This window comes from Mus caroli, unplaced genomic scaffold, assembly GCF_978045245.1.
Source record: "Mus caroli unplaced genomic scaffold, Mus_caroli_1 scaffold_1, whole genome shotgun sequence".
Lineage (NCBI taxonomy): Eukaryota > Metazoa > Chordata > Mammalia > Rodentia > Muridae > Mus > Mus caroli.
In genome coordinates, this window is record NW_028227256.1 from 64,150,357 (window position 1) to 64,176,946 (window position 26,590).

The following is a 26,590-nucleotide window of genomic DNA, read 5'->3' on the forward strand; positions in this document are numbered from 1 at the left end:
AGCATTCTGTATTTTACAAATCTTCTGTGAAGATAAGCACCACTGTTATTCACTTTTCGATAGAAACCCATGCCATGCTGCCCTGTCTGGGTCCCAGAGCTCAAAACTGACATCAGAAAAATAGAAACTCTACACTATTATGCAACTTACAAATTCAATGACTAAATACCTTTATGTGTTTTCCATTAGTCTCATGCAGCCATGAAATCTCCTCCCCATAACTAAGCCTCATAAGTTTCTGAGCAACATATCTTATTAACATATGGATTCAAGTTACTGAGATTTTACGCTTCAGCATCTGACAGGCAAGAGGTTGAGTTTCTTTCAACCTCATGAACTCAACACACACGTGGTTATTCCTTATGAAGAAGGCTTTTGCTTCTTTCAAGGAGAACAAGAGTATTTTCTTGCCTCTCAAACTTCACTTTAAAGATCTCTGCACCATATCTTCAATCTTTCTCTCTACAACAGGGTTTGTGTGGTGTGTGGTGTGCCATGCCATTCATATCACTAGATAGTCACCTCTCTAGTCTTCTTCCCTGGGGCCTAAAAGATAAAGCTGTTCTCACTGTAATTTCCTGTCCTGACCTTATTAATCAGTATGAGTTGACTTATTTTTTCTACTGGTTACACCCTTGCCAATTGGGGAAAGAGGAAAATACCAGTCTTTTTGTCCCTCTCTGCTCCCCATAGAGGTTATTTGTCACTATACATTGAGACCTGGACAGTGGTGCAGCTTTTTTTCTGCTCTTAACAGGAGTTTAGCACAGTAGCTCAGTAATGATGCCAGAACTGGCCGAACATCACAGGGAGGGGGATGGAGTAGTGCTCAAAAGTAGGTGTCTCACAAAACTTTTTAAAAACTCTTCTTTTGGCAGGTCATCTCCCATGCCATCTCTGAACATGTTGAAGATGCAGGTGTCCACTCAGGAGATGCCACCCTGATGCTACCTACACAGACCATCAGCCAAGGAGCCATTGAAAAGGTCATCATTTAGAAACGAGGGCAGAAAGGAAGTAGTAAAGGAAAAAAAAAACCGAAAGCAACAGAAGAAGCCTTTAGTTTTAAAAAAGTGTTTTTGCAAGGCGTGCTCCAGGCTAAATTTAATGAGGGACTTTCTTGCCCTTAACCAGCTGAGTGTTGTAGTGATGATCTTTTTCACTGTGCTTAGAGCCTGTTTGATTGTGTGCTAGTTTAACCTTTAGTGGACATCCAGATCACCCAGGTGACTTGCTTAAACACCTGACTCCACCCTAAATCTCTGATGCTAAAAATCTGGAAACTTCTCTGAATTTTCCTTTGCACCAGGGTCTCCTAGAGTTATAATCACCACTGGTCTGGGGATCACGTCTAGAGACAATACCACAGGTGATTCTGATAGCTGAGACTGACTTATTAAGAGCAATAAAAAGTGGTGCTTTTGAAGAGTGGTGAGCAGCCACTCAGGAAACATTGGAACCTGAGCACTCTCTCTTCACTCTGAGCCCCACTTGGAGCCCTCACTTTCTGATATAACTCTTGACCTCTCTTTGAAAGCAGTTCCTTTAAAGATATGACTGCTTCAGCACCCAGTATGCATGGCAAGTTATACACATGTAGACCCTGTCATCCTAAGTCAGAGAACTTAAGGGAGGTCAAGTTGAATTGCCCTTTATAGAGAGCTTCTTTTTTAAAGCCCCGCTATAAGAATTTGTGCTGGCCTGTACATTTGCTTTGGGTATATTTTGAAGGCCTTTGCTCTTGAATATGGAGGTAATAGAATGCTTTGTAATAACAATAGCATAGGAGTTTAAGGAAGTCTTTAGATTTAAAATATGATTCAATCTTTCATGTTAGGGTGAATAAGCACAAACCTCAGATTTTCCCAAGTCTTTCTGAGTAGACATAGCATAAGCTGGGCTTCCTTCCATATACAGTTACGTTGATGACCCACTCCTGTATCTGTAATGAGTGGAAACTTCTTGCTTCCTGTCATCATTGCCAATCTTGGCATGAGAAACTTCACTTTCTTGCTAGGTAGAGGGTCTTCAACCTGTGACATATATACATGTAAGGACTCCCTGCAGGCAAACACTATTTCTTTCTGAACATAATATCTATCCTCGTAGAGTTCAGGGTAACAGAAAAGCAACAGAAATCTCCCTGGCTGCTTTGCAGGACCATGTATTTAGAGAGCCTGCCCTTCTCTGCAGGTAGGTCATTCGATTGATGTATAGTTTGAACTGCAGTTTCCGTTGTTGGAGGAAGTAGAAAGGAAAGATTTAATTTAGCTTTCTCTGGAAGAACAGAGTATGTAATTGCAAGAGGAGGACAAATGCCCTTGTAAAATATTTGTGTCTTGACCCATTACCCACTATTGCTATTAACTATTATTATTAATTGGAATGTGGATCACTACAAAAGGACACAAAGGCATCTAGACAGAATTATGCATCTCTTTAAGTCTCTACTATGCTCTCAATCACGGTGTCATTGTCCTTTCTCACAGGTGAAGGATGCCACACGAAAGATTGCAAAGGCTTTTGCCATCTCTGGGCCATTCAATGTCCAGTTTCTTGTCAAAGGAAATGATGTCTTGGTAAGAAATACTAATGTTCTTGGAGGACTTTGCCATCTTGTTAGGTTATGTTGGTCATGTTGGGCTGTGCTTCACCTTGCTGATCTTCATGACCCTGTCAGTGGCTCCTCTCTGAGAGGAATGTTACATCGTGCATAATGTCTCTCCTATTTGAAGTTAAGAGCTCTTAGTGGAACTGAGATGTCACTCACACTCACAGCTTTGTAAAGTATTTGATGTTCTGAAAGAGCACCATATCTCACCTACAGTGAAATACATACGGATGCATGTATCTCTTACAGTGAACAGCACATGTATTCATAAATTCCTTCATTGAAGTTTGACTTGCTTCTGACCCAGAGAAAAAAGTTGTTTTATAAGCCATCTTGAAAGACAAAATATAATTTAGACCAATTAGATGGTTTCTAATTGTTTTATTTTATTCAAATGATTAGTAACAAATACCTGTTCACTATTTTTCATGGAGTCAAGGGGTGATTGTAGTGATAAATGGGGCATAATATCCACCTTCAGATACTGTGTAACTTAGGGAGGACTGGGAGGAAAAGTGTACTAATAGCTTTACTAGCTGCTGGAGGAGAGTGTAAATGTCTTTAGAGTTGAAAAGGAAGATAATATTATACACACACACGCACACACACACACATATATATATATACATATATATACATGTATATATATATATATATAGGGCATATATTTGAATATTATATCTTATATGGAGAAATAATAAAAGGTTTCAAGAAAGATTTAATATTGTGAATGAAAGTTTATAGACTAACCCAAATTTTGGTAAGTTGAAGGTAGATAGGGTATTCTACATGGTTATAAGATCATCTACAACAGTGAATAACTAGCACTTTTGGGAGATCCTAATTCATCAATCTTTATGCTTAGAGAAAGTGTTTTTCTAAATGTGGACTGGAATCAAATCTTGGAAAGTCAGACTTGGGCCAGTAAAGTGGTTTAAGAGAAGAGAGATACATGTTGAGGCAAAAAGATGCAAGTCTTTGACTAGCTAGGCTTGAATATGAAGTCAGCAGGATTCTAGTAATGTTTCAGTTAGGAGTGTCACATTATCCAAACTCTGCATTAAATGAAATGCATCAGAAATATGTAGGGATTGAACCAGGAAATGTGATGGAAAAGAGCCACAGTTCAAAGATAATGACCCCAAAGAAGGCAATTAATCAAAAAATGTAAGCAGTGGAGATAAAGGGGATGGGGTTAGAGGAGTGACCTGGACATAGAAGGAAACCAAGGGACAAAGTGAATATTTAGATGGTTGTTACTGTCACTAATCATCTTCTTCCTTTTGAACTTATGTCCTTAGGTGATTGAGTGCAATCTGAGAGCATCAAGATCCTTTCCCTTTGTCTCCAAGACTCTTGGGGTGGACTTCATTGACGTGGCTACAAAGGTGATGATCGGGGAGAGCATTGATGAGAAGCGACTTCCCACGCTGGAGCAGCCCATCATTCCCTCTGACTACGTTGCCATTAAGGTAACATCTTATAATGTGTGTCATTTTATAAGCAGAAATGAAACTTTATAAGCAGAACCTGCCTGTGGATTTTTTTGCACTCAGAGAAACATTGACAACCATCAAGCTCGCATAACCTCAACATCAGCTAGCCAAGTGGATTGTACCCCATAATTCTGCACCTGACACATGTTGGTGCTGGTTTAGTTAGCAAATCGAAATTTTAGGCAGTCTTGTTTAGGACAAGGCTGAACGGTGAACAGTCTCCCGGTATTCATGAGTCTCATAAAAGTGGTTACCCTGAGGTGTTGGTTAAATTCTTCACCCCCTGGGCTGCCTTTTCCTAGTTTGTATTTTCTTCAGTGAAACAGATTTTCCCTTTTGGAAAATTGAAGTGACAGTTTGCAGTGGTGCTCTGAAGGTGACAGAATTAAAATTATATTTTAATAATACTTTAGTCATAAAGCCACTATATTCCTCTAGATACATTGTAGTCATAATTATGAATGCTTTGATGGACAGATATGAGCATTTATGAAATAGACAAATACATTTGACTCTCTTAGATAAATCACACACAGTGAAATTGATTAATATTTTGAAATATAGTTAATGTATGTGACATTGATATATTTTGGATGTCTTTAAAGCATTGGTTCTCAACCTGTGGGTTGTGACCTCTTGGGATGGGTGTCAAATAACCTTTCACAGGGTTCTCATATCAGATATCCAGAAAATCAGGTATTTACATTGTGATTCATAGCCATAGCAAACTTATAGTCATGAAGTAGCAATAGAGCTGGAGAGATGGCTCAGCAGGTAAGAGCACTGACTGTTCTTCCGAAGGTCCTGAGTTCAAATCCCAGAAACCACATGGTGGCTTACAACCATCCATAATGACATCTGACATCCTCTACTGGTGTGTCTGAAGACAGCTACAGTGTACTTACATATAAACAATAAATAAATAAATCTTTAAAAAAAATGAAGTAGCAATAAAGATAACTTTATGGTTGGGGGTCACCACAACATGAGGAACTATATTAAAGGGCCACAGCATTAAGAAGGTTGAGAGCCATTGCTTTAAAAAGATTCTGTTCTTATATATACTAGTAGCTCCAGCCATGATTCTGCTTCTGCCGAGACTCCAACTTCTGAATTTAGTTGTATTTGTCTAAGTTGTTTCTAAGATTCAAAATTATAAAGTTAATGAGTTAGAATTCTTTGGATTATGTGGTGTGTTGAGATAGGATCTTATTTTTTCATTGTTAAGACACGTACTACACATGAATTTTAAGTTTAAGATCAGAAGGTATTAGTCGACAAAAATATCTTTTCACCATAGACTTAAATTATTTTATTAATAAACAGAAAATATGCTTATTTTTATAAATTAATAGACATATATAGGAATATGTCATAATTCCAACTAAGGGTCACATTTCAAAATGCACTGATTTTCACATCTTTTGTTCATAGTTTTCAGTGTGTATAAACATTATTTTTTCAAGGTCTTTATTTGTTGTCAATTTTAGAAGACCTAGTGTGGCTGATGGGAAAGTAGCAGAACAAGAAAGCTGGAAGATAGGAACATATAATAACTTTATTAAGATCATCCAGTAAAATTACCCCAAGCTCATTTTCCCACAACTTAGAAAGTGTGGCTATCAACAGAAGGATCGTCTAGACCAGATAAACAGGCAAATGTTAAGAAATAAGAACTCAAGTCCTTAGGAGCCACACTGATAAAATAATTGAAAAGGAAGTACTTCAGTGTTCTTGCTGGTATGAAAAAGGACGGAAAAAAATGTTTCCAAGTGAATGTTTTTCAAAGCTTTTAAGGGGTATCAACAGCACTGTAATGTCTCAGAAGTCCGCTCACAGACAGCCGTGTCTGGCAAGGTGGCTTGCTGCAAGTTCAAATGAATGAACTAAGGAGAGGAATGTTCCAAGAGCCTATCAAGGAAAATGTGTTTGAACTCTGTGTTTGGGAGACTCATGCCCAGTAGATGTTGTTTGAAATAGTTCCAATATGAATATATGCAGGCCAGATTAGCAGTACTGGTCTAGACTGGTCACAGGGCATCTGTTTACAGAGGCTGTTTGCGATTACTTCACCCAACTTTTGGGCAAGGAATACAAACATCTTCTTGGAACAGAATTTTAAAGCTATTTTTCAAGTCAGATTTTTTTGGCCAAAGAGAGTTTATTTTTCTGCTCACGCACCCTGGCCCTAATGAATCCCGTGGGAGGTGATTCCTTTCATCCCTTTATCTCACGTTGTTTTTCTTCCCTATTGCGTCTGACAGGCTCCAATGTTTTCCTGGCCCCGATTGAGAGATGCTGATCCTATTCTGAGATGTGAGATGGCTTCTACTGGAGAGGTAAACTAGCTAATGATCCATCAGTACTTTTGTTAAGTTGACTTGGAAATCTGTGTGTCTGTGATCTGAATATGGTCATGTAAGGAAAGTTATCAGTGGCAAGAGAAACATAAACTTCACAAGCTTTCACCTTCCCTGGAGAACTCAAAGGAATAGGAAGTTTGAATTAAAGGGAAGTCTTCTACCTTTTGTAACAAGTTGACATTTTTACATGCGAACCTGGGAATTGAGAATACATGTGTACTTAATTCATTTCCACATTACCCACTGTAAACAACAGTCATGGATTTCTCTAGACGTCTGAGTATATCCCGTGTCATTCTTTTCAAAGTTCTCACATTTTTCTGTAGGAACAGAATGTCTGGCTTGCTATGATTGAAGCAGAGCAGCACATCTTTACTAGAAATGTGTACAATGACATCATTAAAAGGTCATAGATGTGAATTGTGGAAATCGTGAACATATGAAATATTCCAGCCCACCTTTAAGATGAATCCCCGCTTCAACCTCTTGAGGCTGGTCTAAAAACTATAATGGGACTGGCCACTGGGTGTCCCTCTTCTCTTGTGTTGGGATTGCATCAGGTGAAGGTTTCTTTAAGAATGTGAAATGTGTTTTGCCATAGAGAGCTGTCAGATTCTAGAAAGTTCGCTACATGTCAGTGTCAGGACATTTTATGAATCACCTAGCCCTTGACAGGCATACTGGCTCCCACCTTCAGATTCTCATCTGTCCTCACTGGAGTGGCAACACCAGGCTGTGAAACCTCATGGTCTCTCTTCGTATCAAGGAAAGAATGTAAATAGGAGAATATTTAATTGCAAGGAATGCGTGATGTTTTCTATTGTTGCTTGGTTACAAGCACGGAGCTTTGTTGAGAAGCCACGTGGGGCCACAAGACAGGCAGTGAGGGATGAGAGACTGTGGTGATATAGTTACATTCTTAGAAAGTGGCTCTTGATCCTTTTGCCATGTCTTTTAATTCAGCTGGAAAACAGGCCTAGCTGTGAACTATGGGTCTTACATTATTCCCAGAGAAATGATGCTGTTTCAGGTTCACTCTGATCCCACGATTCTGTTCTCAGTGGATGCAGAGGCAGAGCAGGGAGAGGTTTTTTTTCTTTTCTCCTTCTCTGGTGTGGCATGATTGTTTTCAGGGTTTATGTCCTCTCTGTTTCATTCATTGAGGATAATGTGAACACTTAGAAGCTGTTCCTATGTGTTGTCTCCTTTCTAAACCATAAAAAGAATTTTTCTAATATTAAAGTCATATTTCCAAGTGTCATCAAGTATGATGTTTTAAATTCTGTTTCATAACCGAATACAGAGTAATAAATCCAGTTTAGAAATCTCAGCTATGCTTCAAAGACACTTTTATAGTGTTTAAGTGGCTTGTTGTATAGTGGCATAAGCGCCCAGCATCTTATCTAATTAAGGGGCATTTTATTTTACAGGGATAAAGTGAGGATGTAGTCCCAATCTTCACAGGGCTATTTGACTTTGCTGGGACACCTGTTTTGGGTACTTGCACTTCTGATCAGACGGCAGGGTTCCTTTCAGTGGAAGTGAGACTCATTAACTTCCACTGACATTGCTCGAGTTGATTGGCCAGCATATGACTGATTAAAATGTTCACTGTGGAGAGAAAAAGCAGGCATGTACTTGTGGTCAGCTGAAGGTTACACTCTTGAGAACTTTCCTTGCCCCGCAAGAGAGAGTCATTTGCTTAAAGAATGAATTCAGCCGTCAGCATTATTTACTATAATGGGGACTCTGAATGTGTGCCAGATGATATGTGCAGAATTGACTCCCATCATGTTAAAATACACCACTTGTCCTCTAGTTATGGTGGCCATTTGACTTGTAATTACAGTGTACAGAAGCTACCCCCAGGAAATCTCGACAGACCCCGCCTATTTGTGTTAGCTTGGCATCTTTTCCTTCTTTACATGTGGCTTGGGTCTCCAGGATGCGTTGCAGGATATTTTGGTTCCATTTATAAAAAGTGATTAAAAAAACAAAAAACTCTTTTGGGATTTTCATGTACTTACTGCATTTCTTAGGCAGCTTTCTCCTAAGGTCTGAGGTGACTTTACACCACTGGGTCAGTAGTTTGGCCTTCTTATCATTTTTTTTTATCCTAAATTCATATACTGCTGCCTGGTACACATGACATATTCAGTTATTTAAACACTAACTCACATTAATGTTTGAGATTTCTCCACATTACACACCAGAAGCTGTGATCTGTATCCAGATAACTTGCAGTACAATCCGGTATGTTGTTCCACTGAGTGTTGTTGAATTGAGAAGGAGATGCTTATTCATTCATTATGCTTAATTAAAGACATAAGATACATCTGTCCTGGCCAGCCATTCGGTCCTTGGATGCAGATTACTTGGTCTTCGGGAAATACTAATAAAATCCAGAGAGTTTATCAGAACATTGCTTTTCAATTGCTTTCCTTTGTCTTTTCCCTTTCTCTTTCCTTTGCAAGTGTGTTAGATTGTTCTTCTCTTTCCTTCTCTTATTTTATTTTTTAAATTTAATCCTAAACAGGTGGCGTGCTTCGGTGAGGGTATTCACACCGCCTTCCTGAAGGCCATGCTGTCTACAGGGTTTAAGATACCTCAGAAGGGCATTTTGATTGGAATCCAGGTGAGTGGTGTGTGTCTGTGCTCATTCTTGGGCCACCAACAGTGGCCGGGATGCTAATCTGGCACAGAAGTGAGGGGGATAGGTTACATTCCTTGGAAAAATGGTAACTTATAGAATGGACACTGGTTCTTATTTTGGCATTCTCCTGCTGCAACAGCAAATGCAAATGTAAACTAAGGAACTGAAAGAAAAAAGTCTCCAGCAAAGGAGTATGTGCTGTGGAAGGAGCTATGCTAGAAAAGCAATGGCCCCTTGTTCCTTGAGAAGGCCTTCTCTCTGTATTTTTTTCTCATTTTTATTCATTTATTTAGAATGTTCTACAGTATTATTTGATCAAACTCATCCTTTGCCCCCTCTCCATCCAGGTCCACTCCTCCTTTCCTACCTCCCCATCTTTGTGTTCTTTATCTTTTTAAACTTCCTAATTATAGTTTGTGCTGTCCATATACTCTTGGATGTAGGGTCTTCAATGAGGGTGGGCAGTCCAATAGGGACTACATTCTTCAAGAAAATTAGTGTTCCCTACCCCAACTAACAGTTACCAATAATTCTTTAGGTAGGTAAGGGAAATCTTCTTCATACTGGAATTTTGTCTGGTTTGAACTTGCACAGGTCTGTGCCTCTTTTTTATGTATATAGGCCAAAGCAACATAAGATGACTATGTATGAATATTTTAACACAATAAAAAAAACATTGGTTTATTTTTGCAAGCCAGGTATAAATATATCTCAGGGTAAAATTTTGAATATAAAATGTCTGGAATTTTTTGAAGTAATTATTGCAATAGTATATACATGTCTTTTTTATTTGCTAAAAATAATTGTATACGCTTTTCAAGTGGTCACTCATTATGACTTGAGATTAGTCATTCTTACATCCTTTAAAAACAATGACTGGTCATATATACCTCCCCTGCTGTGACTTTAATAAGCTCAGACCCTGCATGGCTTCTCAAAAATCAATAAAAACATAATTAGAACAGAATCAGGTATCCTCAAGCTGGTGGGTGATTATTATAAATGCCACCTCATTAGGGCATCTTAATATTAGCAAATTAGACTCTGGAGACTGGACAGGTAGTCACTTTAGAGAAGTTACTGGAGAGTAAGTTGAGATTTTGCTTTATGGAGTTGGAAGAAGGACAATGATGAGGACTTAGAACAGAGGCTAACAAGATGACTTGTTACGTGAGGCTTAATGGCAGTTTAGAGACAAATCACATCATAAGAGTGGCTCATCACTTTATAAATGGGTACTAAGTATTATTAAGTTCCAACTAGGAGAATGTTGGCCCAACTTCCAGGGATGGCTTAAAGTTTAATGTGAGACTTGGGGACATTCAGAGGAGACCGTGCCCTTAGCCCTCATCTCCACAACTAATGAAAACACTGCTAACATTTTCAGATAGCAGTTTAAAGAGGCAGTGATGTATAAAATTGTGGCTTGTTTGGTTCCTGTGCTGCAGGGAAATGTGCCGCAAAATTAATTTGTTCCTATGAAATATTTGTGGGATTTTGGCATCAGTGAACAGAATTTTGCTTTGTAGGACAAAGGGGGACTTTATGGAGGGGAGAAGAATATTTTCTAAGCAATGGGATTTTATTAATTAAAATTCTGCCTTTGAATGAATTATTTTTCAAACAATCTTTCATCGGCTATAAGAGTTATTACAAAGAATATTCTGTTTGTGTATGAGTGACAATCATTATGGTTTTAAATATATTTTTGGTACAAGGTTAAATGTAGTTTAAAAATGATTTAATAAAATTATATTTACTGAAATATCTACAATGAGGGAAATTGATCAGTAGAACTGTAAGCCTTGAGAAATAGAAAGAAGATAATTTTCTGACTTATTTTATGAGAGGCAAGGAACACCTATCATGCCCAACATTTAATGTTTATATAGTCTCTGTATTTAATTCATAGTAATTTTTAAAAGTGCTTAATCTGATGATTTACACTGAAAACCTGACAGAATAGACTAGGCAGAGAACCAACAGTTTTAAATCTTAGAGAGATGATCTCAGCTAGAAAGGAATCTACACCACACTCATATTCTTACCTAGACTTCACAGCTTCCTGGATCCAGTTACCTGTGTTCTGTATTTCAGGATACACTTTGAAAAAGCATCTTAACTTGTTATCACTGGGCCAGAAGTCTTCACCACAAGTCTTCCAAATCTATGATCAGAATAGAAAAGGAGTTAACAGAAAATCATTATAAAAATGAAGACCAGGGCTAGAAAGTATGTCTGGAAGCACCTGTTTGGGGGAGTTATTTAATTAAGCGATGAGGGAGGAGTTCACATCTGCATCTCAGCTCCTTAGGGCGGTCACCCACATTGCATGATGCTGCCATAGGCTTCACAGAGCACAGAGAGTCATATCATTGCTAGAAATTCCTTTCTTTTTCCTTTTCAGAGCAGTGGAGAGGATGCTGAGCATCCATGCCATTTATAGTGGAGGTCTTTTCCCTTGTCACACCCCCTGAGTGAAATATGTGCTCTGGGCAGAAATATTTAATGAAGACACTTAGATTCATTCAGTTGGTACAACAGGTTCCAAGAGAAAACTGGGGGAACAGAGAGAGCCTTGAATTAGAGAGCAAGGTGACTCTGAGCTGAAGAATTTCTTCACTTAGTGTCATAGGATGAAAACATTCTAAAACTAAGTATCTATTACTAGTATATTTTGAAATAAGTACAGATGTGTGTGTGTGTGTGTGTGTGTGGTCATGTGTGTGTGTATAGTGTGTATACTTGCCTGTATGCGGCATTTTGTTAAATCTGTATTTCTCTTTTCCATCGTAATTTTTTACTCATGAACTCTCTTTTGACCTTTCTTATATCTGATCCCAGGGTCAAGTCACCCAGGAAGTTTGAAATATTTGTACCATCAATCTTGTATACCTAGGATTTAGGAGAAAGCAAGAGTCAGGATGCAGATTTTAACAAAGCATTTTTGTCAGGTTGATTGCCACGTGTACTCAGTCTTTACTGAGAAACCTTCCACATCCCATAACTTTTGTAATATAAGAAGCATAATATGGGTTTAGGAGGCAACAGAATCAGCCTTGATTTCTCTGCAGTTATTCCAGTCACCTTTCATCCTGTCACAATGTATTTTTAGTTGCTATGAGGAGGCAATCTGCCTTGTTTTGAGGGTTTCTAGAACATCCTTTAACAATGAGTGATTTACTCTAGAGGGGATGGAGAGTGCTCTCTGTGTTTCCCCCTCTGATTGGCCTATTCAGTGATGCTGGTGAAGTGGCAAGCACCGGCCTGAAGGCTTGACATCTGGGCTTCAGCACTGCTTCAAAACACAAAGCAAGCGTTTATTCGAAAAGATGACTCCAAGTGACATGAATAACCTTTTATCTTCAAAGAGGCATCATTAGGAACAACCACACAGTTGTCAATCCAAGCACCCTGTAGCATCCATAGATATCACTTGGCATTAACTTGGCTTTCCCTTCGGCGGCCGGAAGTTGGTTTAGTGTGAAAAAATCGATCAGTGAAGGAAATAGATATGTATTCCACATTCAAAAGGACTTTTCCTTATTAATATTTCCAAGAACATAAGCTACTTTGTACTTTTCACCTCTACCAAGGAGTGGATTCTTACGCAGGTATTTTTCAATCAGCTTTTAAATCTGAGGCTACTCAGATGCAAACTGACAGCGGTAATTTCTTTTTGTAGAGAGGCTGTTTTATGTGTCACAAGTGTTCAATACATGTTTGATAGAAGTTTATAATGTGACTATGAAAGCCAACACCCCACACCAGAAGGCAGAGTGGTTCCCTGCCTGGGAACTGCCAATACTGTCATGTTGGATATTTATCTTTCTCACTTGGGGGACGGCACCGAAACAGCTCCATAATGAGGTCCTGCCTGGTATCTGCAGGTCTTAGAGGACTTGCTGACTTATTTTATTTTAAAGTGGCAGACAAAAAAAAATTGCATTATGGTATTCCTCCCTCAGTGTTTTTCATTGTGACTTTGGTCAAGGTTAAAGCATCTGGACCTCAAATTGCAAAATGAGTCAAGGATAACGCCCATAGCCTCATTAGATTCCACTTCTCAACTGAAGTGTAGCTCAGGATGACCAGGAGAGTCTGAAAACTATATATATATGACCGGCATACTCGCGTGACGCAATCCAAATGGGTGGAGCCTAAAGTTTTCTACTTTTAATAAGTTCAGACAACACTGATGATGTTACTTTGGGACATCCGGGAACCACCTTACTTGTAGCAGTTCATTTTAGAGACCTGAAGAAAAATGGGTTATCATGTTATTATCACCCTCGTGTGTCCTCAGTGGCCTTTTGCTAAGCGGATGTTTAAGAGATTGCAAGTCATTAGTTAAATGAGTGATGAATGCACTGATGACCCAGGCATTAACTGAGATCTCTCATTTAGTACAAACCTGAGTCTGTTGTGCATTTATTAGAAAGTCCAAATTCAATGTTACCTGTGAAGGAGATTGGACAAAAGGAAGAGATCAATTTGGCATGTTTCATGCAGCATGTTTCATGCATGTTTCTTATCAAGAAACCTTAAACTAGGAAGCTAATGTGATGGATCATCTCATTTATCCTTTTGTCTCCCAAGCAAGACCACAGGAGCATATTAATGTCCTGATCTGTCCAATATATGTGCCAAGACATTGCTACATACTGCCTTCAATTGTCCTATTGTCAGTCAGTAGGAATTATTCTCTGTTCTCTGTTTTCTCTATGATGTTTCATAATTTTATTTTATTTTTATGTAGAGCCATGAACTGATGGTATCTAAATGCAGGTATTCCTGAGCGGAAATATAAAGCTACTATTTGGGGCACAGTTACAATTCATGCTCTAGAAGGCTGTCATGATTAAGTCCTGTGCCTGCCTTAGCTCAGGTCACTCCATTGCATTTATCTTTTCTATTTGCCAATAGTTTCTTCTCATAAAACTGCAGTTCTGGGATTGAGAGGGCCAGAATCTACAAAACGATTTTATGTTTGAACATAGTCTTTGGAGTCATTCTCTAGGATTTAGATCTGTTCTCAGAGAACCTTTGCTTGTAAATATTAGGAGATTTTAAGGGTAGAACATCATCAAAATTGTACAAGGATTCCAATGAGTTTTTAATTATAATTCTTAGTTTTTGCACTAGAAATAAGATCATGTCCATATTTTTTCTCAAACATCACTAGTGTGATTTCCAAATCGATCAGAAGACATTTACAGGAACAACCACATTATACCATCAGTTAAACAAAACCTTTAAAAGTAAAATCAGCGAAATGATCTCATTGAAAGAACAGATATGCTGTAAGCATGCAAAATTTTAAGTTGCTCAGATACTAAGGAACTCAAGATAATAATGTCAAGGATAGAATTTAATCTGTGGGTAGGTGACTTATCTTTGTTGTATGCTCTCCTGAACATTGCCTCAAAACACAAACTCTTAAACACTGGGAATCTTTAGAAGTGGGCAACACCTGATGGCAATGGGCAGGAGTCCAGGGGAATAGGGTAAAGTTGGGGTCCTAGGAAGGATAAAACTACATACTGATAGAAACTCTGAAAAATGAGCTGGACCATTAGGAAAGCCCATGTGGAAATGATGCATATGGTGGGAAAGTTGGTTTGGGCTATAATAAATGGAAGAAGAACCCAGGATTAAATAGTAGGATAAAGACACAGGCATCTAGTCTCTGAAAAGCTGGGAAAAGGCAACTATCTTAATGTTAATCAATATTTCATGAGAACTGCTATTAGCCCAGAAAGGGCTGATCGTGAGTCTTAACACTCTATAATGATTGCTAATAAATTTTCCTACTGGTCAATGACAATGACCCAATACCACAAGTATTGTTACCACTGTACTAAAGGGATTAGGAGACTCCCTAAAAAAAAAAAAAAAAAGCTAAATCAGAAAACACAAATTAGTGAGCTGTAGAGCCTCAAGAGATAGGAACTTTCTCATCATTCTTTTAGAAGAAGTGAGGCCAAGGCTATTAACTTTTCTGAGCACAGACTTCTAGTGAGTGGCAAACAGGGTTTGAAAGGAACTTAATATTTAAGGGGCTTCTAGCACATGAACTTCCAGGATGATTAATGAGTTATTAAAAGCAGTGGAAAAGAAGAACTCAGCAACAAGAGCAGGCTGTTTGGAAGATCAAAACAGCCAGGTGCCAGCAGGATTGACTCAATGTTCAGATCTCAGCACAGTATCTCCATAACCAGGCAAAACAAAACAGAACAAAACAACCAAACAAACAGCAACAATAACAACAGAATGTGCACAAAGAGACTGCGTGGTTCTAGACAAAGATGATGAGGACTCATTGTGCATGAAGGGGCTTAAACATAGGTAGGAGGCAGACAACAAGAGAACACAAATGGAATTTCACCTACATTGGAGAACAAATAACTCATACCAAGGAAAAAGCAACACATAAGGCTTACATTCATAACGGCGGGAAGAAACCATGTTGGATATGACTAACAAAGACCATGTTTATCTAGAAAGTGAATTTTTTGAATTTCTTTTCCAGCAATCATTCCGTCCAAGATTCCTTGGTGTTGCTGAGCAGTTGCACAATGAAGGTTTCAAGGTATACTCTCTTAGCTCATAAAAAAAAAAAAAAAAAAAAAAAAAAAAAAAAAAAAAAAAAAAAAAAAACCCAAAACCAAAAAACCCACATAGCTTTAGTTCAGCATTGAAAATTGTCCATACAATAAAATTCTGCACAAACAGGAAACCTGATTTCTCAGTTCAGAAAGGTTGATTAACTTGGTAATTTCAAAATGTCCCCAGAGGTTTATTAGTGGTTAATGATTGGTGGATAAGGAGAGTGTCATTTCCTTCAGTGTTGTAGCTCCTGGTAAGTTGTCCCATCTATCGTAAATAACATTCCACTCACAGTGAGAAAGTCTAATTAAGTTCAGTGAGTCACACACAGAAGAAGACATGAAAATAGAAGAGAACTCATTGAGAGAAGGGCGAGAGAGAGAGAGAAAGAGAGAGAGAGAGAGGAAGATCCGAGATAGGAATAGGGGTGAAAACAACTACAATTGGTTATATAAGCCCACAAAACTATCAAACAATAAAAGTTAGAATATAAACTTTACATAGAGTAAAATAACTAGAAAGGCTAGGTTTAACAAAAATGACTACAAACTCAATAGTGGTTGTCAGCTCAAAATCTCAGTAACTTTAGATGAAACATAATTAGGACACTTATGCTAGTGTATTTCTGGATGGTTTCCTTTTCTTGATTCTGTGTGAGGTCATGGTTTCCAGCTGTTACAGTTACAGGCAAAGTGTCTTTGTAGCAAAATGCTTTGCCCACAGCCTGATTCAGTAAAACAAGGTTATTCCAACTGCTCAGATCCGGCCTATGATCATGGATTTCATGACCTCATAAAAATAATTTAGCAGCAATGACTAATTCCTTTACAAATGCAGTTTCAAATGAGACTCTTAAATGTTTCCTCACTGAAAATATTTACAAATATTTAAAGAATCTGTACCCCCCCCCTCAAATTTTGAGTTCAAGTGGCTACTGTTAGCGTCATACTTCTTCACATGTTTCTTTATCTTCTTCCTATTGTAAGTGTGTCTCTGTCCCTTCATTAACAAAGGCTCCTTCTTTATAGTAACCGTGTTTTCTATTTTAAATGCAGCTTTTTGCCACAGAAGCTACATCAGACTGGCTCAATGCCAACAACGTCCCTGCCACCCCTGTGGCTTGGCCATCTCAGGAAGGACAGAATCCCAGCCTCTCTTCCATCAGAAAGTAAGACCTGAATATTCTGTTTTCTGAGTTCTTGGGAAAACAAAAGACAAAACCAAAAGCTAAAGGAAAAGCAAAAGATTAATGGTGGGAGCTAGCACAGCATGATGGTCTCCTCTCACTTGCTTTCACATCTTTTCAAAATTAACAAATTGACAAAAGAACACATTTATGGGCGATAGCTTCATTCTTATAAAAAGTGTTATTACTACATGTGTGCACCTGTGCACATGTGCTAGAAAGCATTTCTCAGATCCTTCTGGTAAAATTGTTGACATATACAAGTAAAACTACAAAGTATTTCATGCAGTGCTTACTATATGTATACATAGACTGTATATATGTATACACACACACACATATATATATATATATACATACATATATGTGTGTGTTATTGATCATCTACATTTCACTGAAGTTGTACATCTAAGGATTAGTCAATTTATTGAGCACTTGCTACATGGAGAAAACTAAAGTAAGCATTTTGATGATGTCACTAATGAAATGGTTGTTCCTTAGCCACATTGTCACATGATTTTGTAAGGCACACTGTTTGAGGTTTTGGCAACAGCAGTGAATCTGTTTTTACAAAGCTACATGGGACAAGGGCACAATAGCTCCTTCTATGTTACTCTCGGATGTTATGGTTTACCCAGTAACTATAACATACCAAATTCTATGCTCTATGGTATTTACTAAAAGTCAAGAAACCATTTTGCAATAAATGAAAAAATAGCAACATATGCAGACCTTAGAACTCTTCCACTGATGCTATGAGCCCCTTACTTAGAGTTTTGTAAAATGAGTCCAGTTTGACTTCATGATTTTGACATTTGAATGTCTCATCAGTTCAACAACAGAATGTGACACAGGTTAATTCACAACAATGTACTCTCATGCTTTTTCTGGCCAGGTAGTAGGAATCAGGGATATATGCAAATAATAATCAGAGAGAGTGTTGTGTTAGCAATTTTGAAGTTAAGTAAGAAAATAGGTGTTGTCAACTGTAGGATTCTATTTATTTTTTTCTTTTAGGTTGATAAGAGATGGAAGCATTGACCTAGTGATTAACCTCCCTAATAACAACACCAAATTTGTCCATGATAATTACGTGATTCGGAGGACAGCTGTGGACAGTGGAATTGCTCTCCTCACTAATTTCCAGGTGTGTTTCTTCATTTATAAGCCATGTGCAGGTTTTAGTTCTGGGTCTCTCTTCAAGTGTGTTAACCACTCCCTACACCAATCTCTCTCTCTCTCTCTCTCTCTCTCTCTCTCTCTCTCTCTCTCTCTCTCTCTCTGTATGTCTGTGTCTCTGTTTCTTTCTCTGTCTCTCTCTCCCTATCCCCCCTCTCTCTTTCTCTCAGAATAGAGCAGAGATGGATTTAATAGATTCTAAAACAATGGAGTTAATATGATAGATCATGACCTCACTGAAAAAGTTAGAGATAATCAAAAGCCAGGATTAGGCGTGGTTCTTTTTTTTTTAATCACCTATTCAATTATCCTGTGAATACAAAGATATAGTCTAATATGGTATGAAGATTGGAAGTGCTGTCTCCCTGTCTCCAAGCAAAAGCCACTGCAGGAAAGCAATAGTTTATTGATCAAAGGTGCAGCTGTAATACACATGCTTTTCCACATCACACCACACACAAAAGATTATATGAAGCTCACTCAATTTTATTTGACTATGAGCTGCCAGAGTCATCACAGAAAGAACCACATATCTGAGATTCACTAATGATCTGTGTATCATATTTTTGGCTTAAGTAGGTTTTAATCCTCATTGGGGGTAGGGTAAGTTTACTCATGCTGAAGTCTGAACTCTGAAAAGAAGCCACATCACATCTTTCATTCCATACCCCTTTGAAAATTGGGAGCAGATCTTGTGACTTTTCACTCCTGATTCATCCTGCATTCACTTTCATCTCTTGTAGGTTGCTAACATTCTTGACATTTTCTTTCAGGTGACCAAACTTTTTGCTGAAGCTGTGCAGAAATCTCGCACTGTGGACTCCAAGAGTCTGTTCCACTACAGGCAGTACAGTGCTGGAAAGGCAGCCTAAAGCAGTATGCTTGTCTGGTGAATTCATCCTTCAGTCAGCTCGAGCCATGCTGCACCAAAGGGACTGGTCCCAGCCTATCTCCAGGAATGGATGGTGTTGCCAAACTTTATTTTGGTTTTCTTTGTTCTTAGTAGTCTGTATCTTTAACCACTAAATTGTTGTCAGTCACTGTTTCAAAACTATAGGTTCTTCCCAAGTCATTTGTTCTTCACAAGGAATTCAACCATTCACACATTATCTTTTGTAGACTGACTTAACATTTCATGGTGCTGGTTTATAACGATTGAAGTAGGAAAAGCTGCTGCCCTATCTCCTGAATTCTATACTCTAAACATACTCTTGTTTTAAAGTAACTTCAGTCACACCCAAAGCCCACAAACAGGACAGATTACCATGAAATTTTGTTAAAATAAAATATGGATTTATTTTACGAATGGCATCATGATGTTTGTGTATTCTTCTTTTTTTGGCAATGATTCTCACTTATATAGTCAACCTAGAAATAGCATTTTTTCTTCCCATGATTCACAAAGTGACATTGGATTTCTTTGATAGATCCTTGCTTGAGGTTTTAGAAGATGTCAGCAAATGGCAGAGAACACAGAAGTGGTTATTTTCTTGATATTCATGTTGGATTTTAATATAAGCCAAGTGAAATGTATAGACTCATTCACCTTCTACTCAAATTTTGAAACACTTTAGAAGTCCCTGTTCCTTTTGTATGATGGATTCTGGCAGTAGCCTGACTCTCACCTTGTATTCTGTATACCACACATATTACACATAGGGCCTCCATTCCTTTACATGCAACATTTTTTTCTTTCTTTCAAGATAGCATTTGTTGCTTTTAAGTGTTTTGGTTATTACAATACTTTAATTGTGAACTTTTAAATAAAATACTATTAAGTGAAAATGCAGTTGAATTCTTTTGATTTAACAAAATAAAATGTAAGTTCATACAAAATCCATCACTTTGAAGTTGGGCAAGGTGAATCAACAGAAGGAAGAGTCCCTAGAGAAGGCACAAGAATCAGAGACACACTTGTTCACACACCCAGTAGTCCAATGAAAATACTAAACTAAAAGCCATAATATATGTAGAGGACCTGGTGCAGACCCATGTCTGCCCTGTGCTTGCTACTCTAGTCTCTGTGAGTTTATACGAGTTTTGCTCAGTTAATTTATAGGGTCTTTGTCTCCTGGTGTCCTCCATCTTCTTTGGTTCTTACATTTTTTCTACCTCCTCTCTTGTGGAGATCCCCGAGCTCTGAAGGGAGGAGATTTGATGAAGGCATCTCATTTAGAGGTGTGTATGCCAAGGCTTCTCTCTCTGCACAATGTTTGGCTGTGGGTCTCTGTATTAGTACCCATCTGCTGCAGGAGGAAACGCTCTGATGATGGATGAGAAAGGCACTGGCCTATAAGTAGAGCAGAATATCATTGGAAGTCATCTTCTTGTTATTTTTTTTTTTAGACCAATAATATTTGTGTTTATCAGAGGCCTCTCGGCTATGCAGTTTCTGGTTCTTGATCTCCAAGCTGTATCTAATGTTGGTACCATTTAATGGAGTGGGCCTTAAGTTAAATCAGACATTGGTTGGTTACTCCCACAAGCATTATACTACCATTGCCCTAGCATATTCCCCAGTAACAGAAGCATTTTACATCAAAGGTTTTGTGGCTGGGTTGATGTCTTTGTTTCTTTGGGGGGGGGTGCATATCCTGCAGAGTACTTTCCCTTATCAAAGACACTACAACATAGGGATGAATGTTTTATGTAGGTATAAGGTCAACTTCTCTTTGTTCAATGAGTTATGTGGGTGTTGTTCATCAATGGAGGCTTGCTCTCAGTTTATAGAGCGTAATTTATTATCTTGACAACAACCTGGTTTGTTTGGGGATTTCCAAGGTATCTATTTGGACAACAACTCAATTGTCTGTAAACCAGTCCTAGAAGTGGAAGCTTCATTTTGTGACAAGAGATGACTAGTTTGGGCTTGGTCATTATTTGGAGACTTTATTAGGATCACCTTCATATATTTTAGTATGTTTCCACATCACCACTCAAATTCCCCTTTATTCTAATCTCTCCCCACCTTATCCTTCTACTCTGTACCTCCTCCCCCAGTCCAACCCAAAATATAATCCATTTCCTTCTTCTAGGGAGATCCATGTGTTCCTGCCTAGTCCCTTTCTCTATAGTTAACCACCCTGGGTCTATAGATTGTACCATGGTTATCATTTACTTAATTGATAATAGTCACATATAAGAGGATGCATACCATATTTATCTTAATGGATCATTGTTATCCCACTCAGAATGAATTTTTTTCTAGTTTGATACATTTCCCTGAAAATTTTATTTTTTTAAACAATTGAGTAATGCTCCATTGTGTAAATGTACTACACTTTCTTTATCCATTCTTCTGCTAAGAGGAATGTAGGTTGTTTTAAATTCCTAGCTATTGTGAACAGAGCAGCCATGAATATGGGGATATGTATTGTTATTGTACAGTGAAATATCCTTTGGGTATATCACCCAGAGTGGTATAGCTGTATCTTCAGGTAGTTGGACTTTTTGCCTTAATGAGGAATGACTATATTGATTTCTATAGTGGCTGTAAAAGTTTGTACCCCCGCCAGGAATACATCAGTTTCCCCCTTACTCCAATCCTCTCTAGCATTAATATTGCTTATGTTATTGATTTTAGCATTCTGACTTGTACAAGATGAAATCTCAAAGTAGTTTTGATTCACATTTCCCTAATGGCTAAGGATGTTGAACATTTCTTTAAATATTTCTCAGCTATTTGAATTTCCTCTACTGTGAATTTTCTGTTTAGATCTGTACTCATTCTAAAAATTGGATTTTTTTGGATATCTAGTTTCTTGGATTCTTTATATATTTTGGATATTAGTCCTTTATCAGATGTGAATAAGCAATGTAAACATACTTATAATCCCTAGTGAAATAGAAGTAGTCGTTGAAAATCTTCCAGCCAAGCAAAGCCATGGGCCACATGTTTTTTAGCATATAATTCTACCAGATTTTTCAAAGGAGTGTTAATGCCAACATTACTCAAAATAGTCCCCAAAATGGACACACAAGGAACATTGCCCAACTTTTTTTTATGAGGCTACAATTATCCTTATACCCAAACTATGTAAAGACTCAAAAAAGAGAATTATAGATCATTTTCCTTATGAACATAGATGCAAAAATATAAAGTATTTGCAAACTATATCCAAGAATATATCAGAAAGATCTTCCACCATGACCAAGGAAGATTCATCTCAGAATGCAGTGATGATTCAATATATGAAAGTCAATAAATGCAACTACCTGATAAGCAAACTGAAAGAAAACTCGTATGAGCATATCATTAGATGCATAAAAAGCCTTTCTCAAAATTCAACAGCCCTTCATGATAACATCCCTAGAGAAATTAGGGATGGAGAGGAACATCTTAAACATAGTTAACCATAACAAAATTAGTTTACAAAAGCTAGTTGAATTCTTATATTTACTTATTAACCTAGACATACAAAAATCTATGCTTTCTGTGATCAAAAGGAGTTGGAGCCAGGATACCCTTGCTTAGTTTTTGAAACAACTTTATATAGGTTACAAGCATAGCTATGATAAAATAATATTTAGTTATAACCATTATCCTTCCATGTCTTGCTCTAAGTACCTAAGTATCTATAATGAGACCCTGCAGTGTTTGGTAGAGCATAGACCTTAATGCTAAATAAGTGCTCTACCACTTGATAGATACATATAATAAACTTTAAAACTATGATACACTTTAAGAATGTCTTGTATAACACAGAGGACAGTAACTGAATTCAAGGCTGACAAACATCTGATGAAGACAGTACCAGTGAGTACAGTGATGTTCAAAGCCAGACTAAGAACATAAAATACAGTTTTGTGATGGCTCTGAGAAGATGATACCATGACTAACTTGTATATTTTCTTTCACACTAGAGTTAATTGATGATGTTTTGTACAGGTCTACAACAGGAGAGTGTCCCAGGCTCACTAACTCTCGTCCCAGTGACTGTGGATGAGATCATTGCACTTTATTTTTCTTTTATTTCATATTTATTTTTGTTTGCCTGAAAATATTTAATATTCCAGAATATTTTGTGTTGAATGCTTACTATAATTGACCCACATATCCTAATGCTTTCTTATTAATAAACTACTTGTTACTAGTTTCACAGCCACAAGTCTAATATGAAGTTTATAGAGTTCCTTCTATTTTTTTCAAGGTAGATCTAAATAGCCATGAATTAACTTACCAATCCTCACAATATCCCTGTGAGTAATCCCTATAGAAACTAGACATTCCAAAGGCAAGTGACATGCTTAAGACACCTAAACAATCATATCATGATAACAAATTTTATATATACATATAGTACACACACACACACACACACACACACACACACACACACACATATATACATATATATAGTCACAGAAAATTAAATATTTGCCTGCAATGATATGTGGGTGGGAGTGGCTTCAGGTACTGTCTTGAACAGTAAGAATGTTAATTAATTAATTTGAAGTCATTTGTAAAATACAGTAAAATGAGAAAAATAATAACAACCAAATTGTGGATAAATTCTGTTTTAGGGGGTGAATCATACATGCCTTCTCCATGGTGCTGAAAATGACATTCCATTATTATTTTGTTTTGTCTTTCTGTTTCCAGATGTCTCATTTTAAAATAAAACTTAAATGCAATTAAATATTGCATTTACAATATTTAGTTGGAAGGGAGAAATGCAAGGAAATAGAGACTCTTGTGTTCAGATTTAGCAAGGATTTTCTTCTTGTACAGAGTCTTTCATATAAGCAAGTTAACACAGTTTTAGATTTCTCGGTTTGCTGTACATCACAAGTGCAGTCAACACAGTGACAACAGTCATATTGCCGAACAGTAAACTGAAGTGCTATTTCCATATTAAGAATATAATAGCTTTTGAAAAGGATGGACTCTCTGTGTGGGGAGGGAGTATAGCTGTCTTGTGAGGAGAAGAGGAATAAAGAATAGTCCATTTATAGATTTGGAATTTTAAAGCTTTGGAAAGGGAAGAGGAATATTTTAAAAGTACTTTTGTGAAATTTTCCTGTTAGGCAGAATTCCTGATGGAAACTTTTAAAAGCAGCTCCAGCAATCATTTATCTCAACAGCTGCAGGTACTCGAACCTCAGCTTCTACAGTGTCCACGGCCTCTCGAACAATGAAAGTGGAAATTATCAGAGAAACAAAACCATGTCTGAATGCAGTTAAGTGCTCTGTAATTACACACCAGCGTTACCATTTGGCTGCTGGTGCGGCCCCCTGCAGGCACACGTGCCTTACATGTTCTTGCACACCCAATCAAATCCACAAAGACCTTTCATTACGGATTGTTTGAGACACCCTTAACTTGAAAAAGACCAGCTCTACTTTATTTCTCTCTTCTATTACCATTTCTTTCCCCTTTGTTCTAATATATAAAATTTCTATTTTCCTTAATAAATGTCACTTTGCTGTTCTGTCAGACATTGTGGCAATTGGTGAGTGTGAAGTTAATGTAGCAGGAGGGAGAATGTCTGTGCCCTTCTAAGTGGCTCCTTGGGTTCCATGAAAAAATTGGTAATAATTGTCTCTCAGTCTTCTCTCCTGCATAATGGAGGGTGCAAAGGCTGCAGAAAGAACTTAAGTACCTGCAGCTGTTGAGATCAAGACAGCCGATAGGAAAATCAAAACCCTCAGTGAGTCAAAATTAGTACCATTTGTGCTTTCTTTCTATTGCTTAAAGACCATATTTAGGTCTTCACAGCTTTTGTTTTTTGTAAAGAATTTATATCTACATGGAAAATGATCAATCCCTCTCCAAAATAAAACAAACAAATCAGGCTTTTCCAGCAATAGTAAAAGCCCATTTTTCTAGAAACTGCCAGCTTACCAAATTATTTCCTTTTATGGTTTTGCTTAGAACAGACCCATAAACCACCAGGAGGAGCTTTTGTTCATCAAATAAATGTATGCATCCTTCTGGAAGAACAGTCAAAGATGCTTATGTCTTCCAAAGTCACTTCCCCATAGGATATCAGCAAGTTGCAGGAATGGGGAGAGAGAATCCAAGTATAGATAAAGCTATGAAGGGGAGGACTAACTTGAAAATTTTATTTGGTTTCATTATTAAAGAATATATCCTAGGTCTAGTGCCCAGTAAATATTTTCCATTTTGACATTAAAGACATACAGAAATCTATTTTCATTTTCTTAAAGACTCGTGTGTGTGTGTGTGTGTGTGTGTGTGTGTACCATATGAATACAGCTGTCCACAAAGGCCACAAGAAGGTTTTGGAGCCACTGGAGTTGGAATTACAGTTGGTTGTGAATCAGTTCATGTAGGTGCTGGGAGCTGACAGTAAGTCCTAAGGAAGAGAAACACGTGTTTTTAATCACTAACCTCTAGCCTGCCTGCTCCCAGAAATCCCACTTGCAAAATTTCACCCACTTTCTATATAATATATTGAAAGCTGAAAGATGGCAAGATTGTCATCCTAGTTAAACATTTTCCATATCTCTTTGCAAATTATTTAATAGAATATTGAAAAATAAACATATGTGAAATAATTTGAACTGTAATATTTACTAAACTTCTCTTCCAGAGGATTTGCATATGGGTCCTTTCAAAAACTACTCTCTAACTATAGATATAAAGTGCCATATTGTCGTATTATTCTCTTGTTTGGTACACTTTCTTTTCTATTCCCAAATTAAAATACTGAAGAAGCTTTCAGGGCAAATATATTTCTCTGGGTAAAATGTGAGCATGTAGGAGTTAACAGAGAAGCAAAAGAAAAGCCATGTGGTTTAAGTGTTTCATATAAAGTGAGCTCAAATTTTATTTACTGGATCAGAATGAAATAAACAGCACTAACTTGAGTCCCAGCATCAGGGAAGCCTTCCAGATCAAGAAATCATCTTGTGCTCGGTCTTTTATTACCTGCCCTGGGCCCTCTGCAAAGAACTGTTAGTTTTAGAAGTCCCTCACTAATCCTAATGCCTAGATCTGTTGAAATCTGGATTTGCTAGGGCCCTGGGGACTTAATGAAAACAGACTGCCTTCTCTGGAATGGTCCCTGACTTAACATATTGTGTTTTGCCATATTAAGCACTGGGAAGCTGATGTCAATGGGATATTCTCAGGTATATGTGAGAACTTAAATCCTTTGATTACTAGTCTTGGCACTAGTGTTAATGTTACAGGTTTAATTTTAAATCAGTGTTAATTTCCTTTGATCCAGTAAGGTGAATCTCACAGTGATTCTAGATTATTTTAAAAACCTTTTCCTTCAACCTATAGCCAAGAAAACAATCATGAAACACTGGTAGTTGTTGAAGACTATGAGATGTATGGGCATATTATTTTATTGACTGCAGCATTTTCAGAATTTACAGCTGTTACTCAAAATGATTGACCCACAAAATTTTCATGATAAGAAAACTTGTGTTGAGATGTGTTTGATTATCAAAATTAAATTTCTCTTCTGTCTTTTAGCTGCTAGATCTTGTCATTTCTTTTGGGTTAGCAACATGAGTCA

General features: G+C 37.5%; 1 protein-coding gene across 1 annotated transcript in view; it reads left to right on the plus strand.

Moving 5' to 3' along the window:
- Cps1 (carbamoyl-phosphate synthase 1) overlaps positions 1–19,408 on the plus strand; it is a 107,142-nt gene extending 87,734 nt beyond the window's left edge. The window contains exons 30-38 of the mRNA XM_085838147.1: positions 879–986; positions 2,490–2,579; positions 3,913–4,083; positions 6,372–6,446; positions 9,007–9,105; positions 15,656–15,715; positions 16,788–16,900; positions 17,936–18,065; positions 18,871–19,408. Coding sequence (XP_085694273.1) covers positions 879–986; positions 2,490–2,579; positions 3,913–4,083; positions 6,372–6,446; positions 9,007–9,105; positions 15,656–15,715; positions 16,788–16,900; positions 17,936–18,065; positions 18,871–18,969 — 945 coding nt within the window. The 3' untranslated portion in view covers positions 18,970–19,408. The remainder of the gene's footprint in view (positions 1–878; positions 987–2,489; positions 2,580–3,912; positions 4,084–6,371; positions 6,447–9,006; positions 9,106–15,655; positions 15,716–16,787; positions 16,901–17,935; positions 18,066–18,870) is intronic.
- Positions 19,409–26,590: the final 7,182 nt, after the last annotated feature.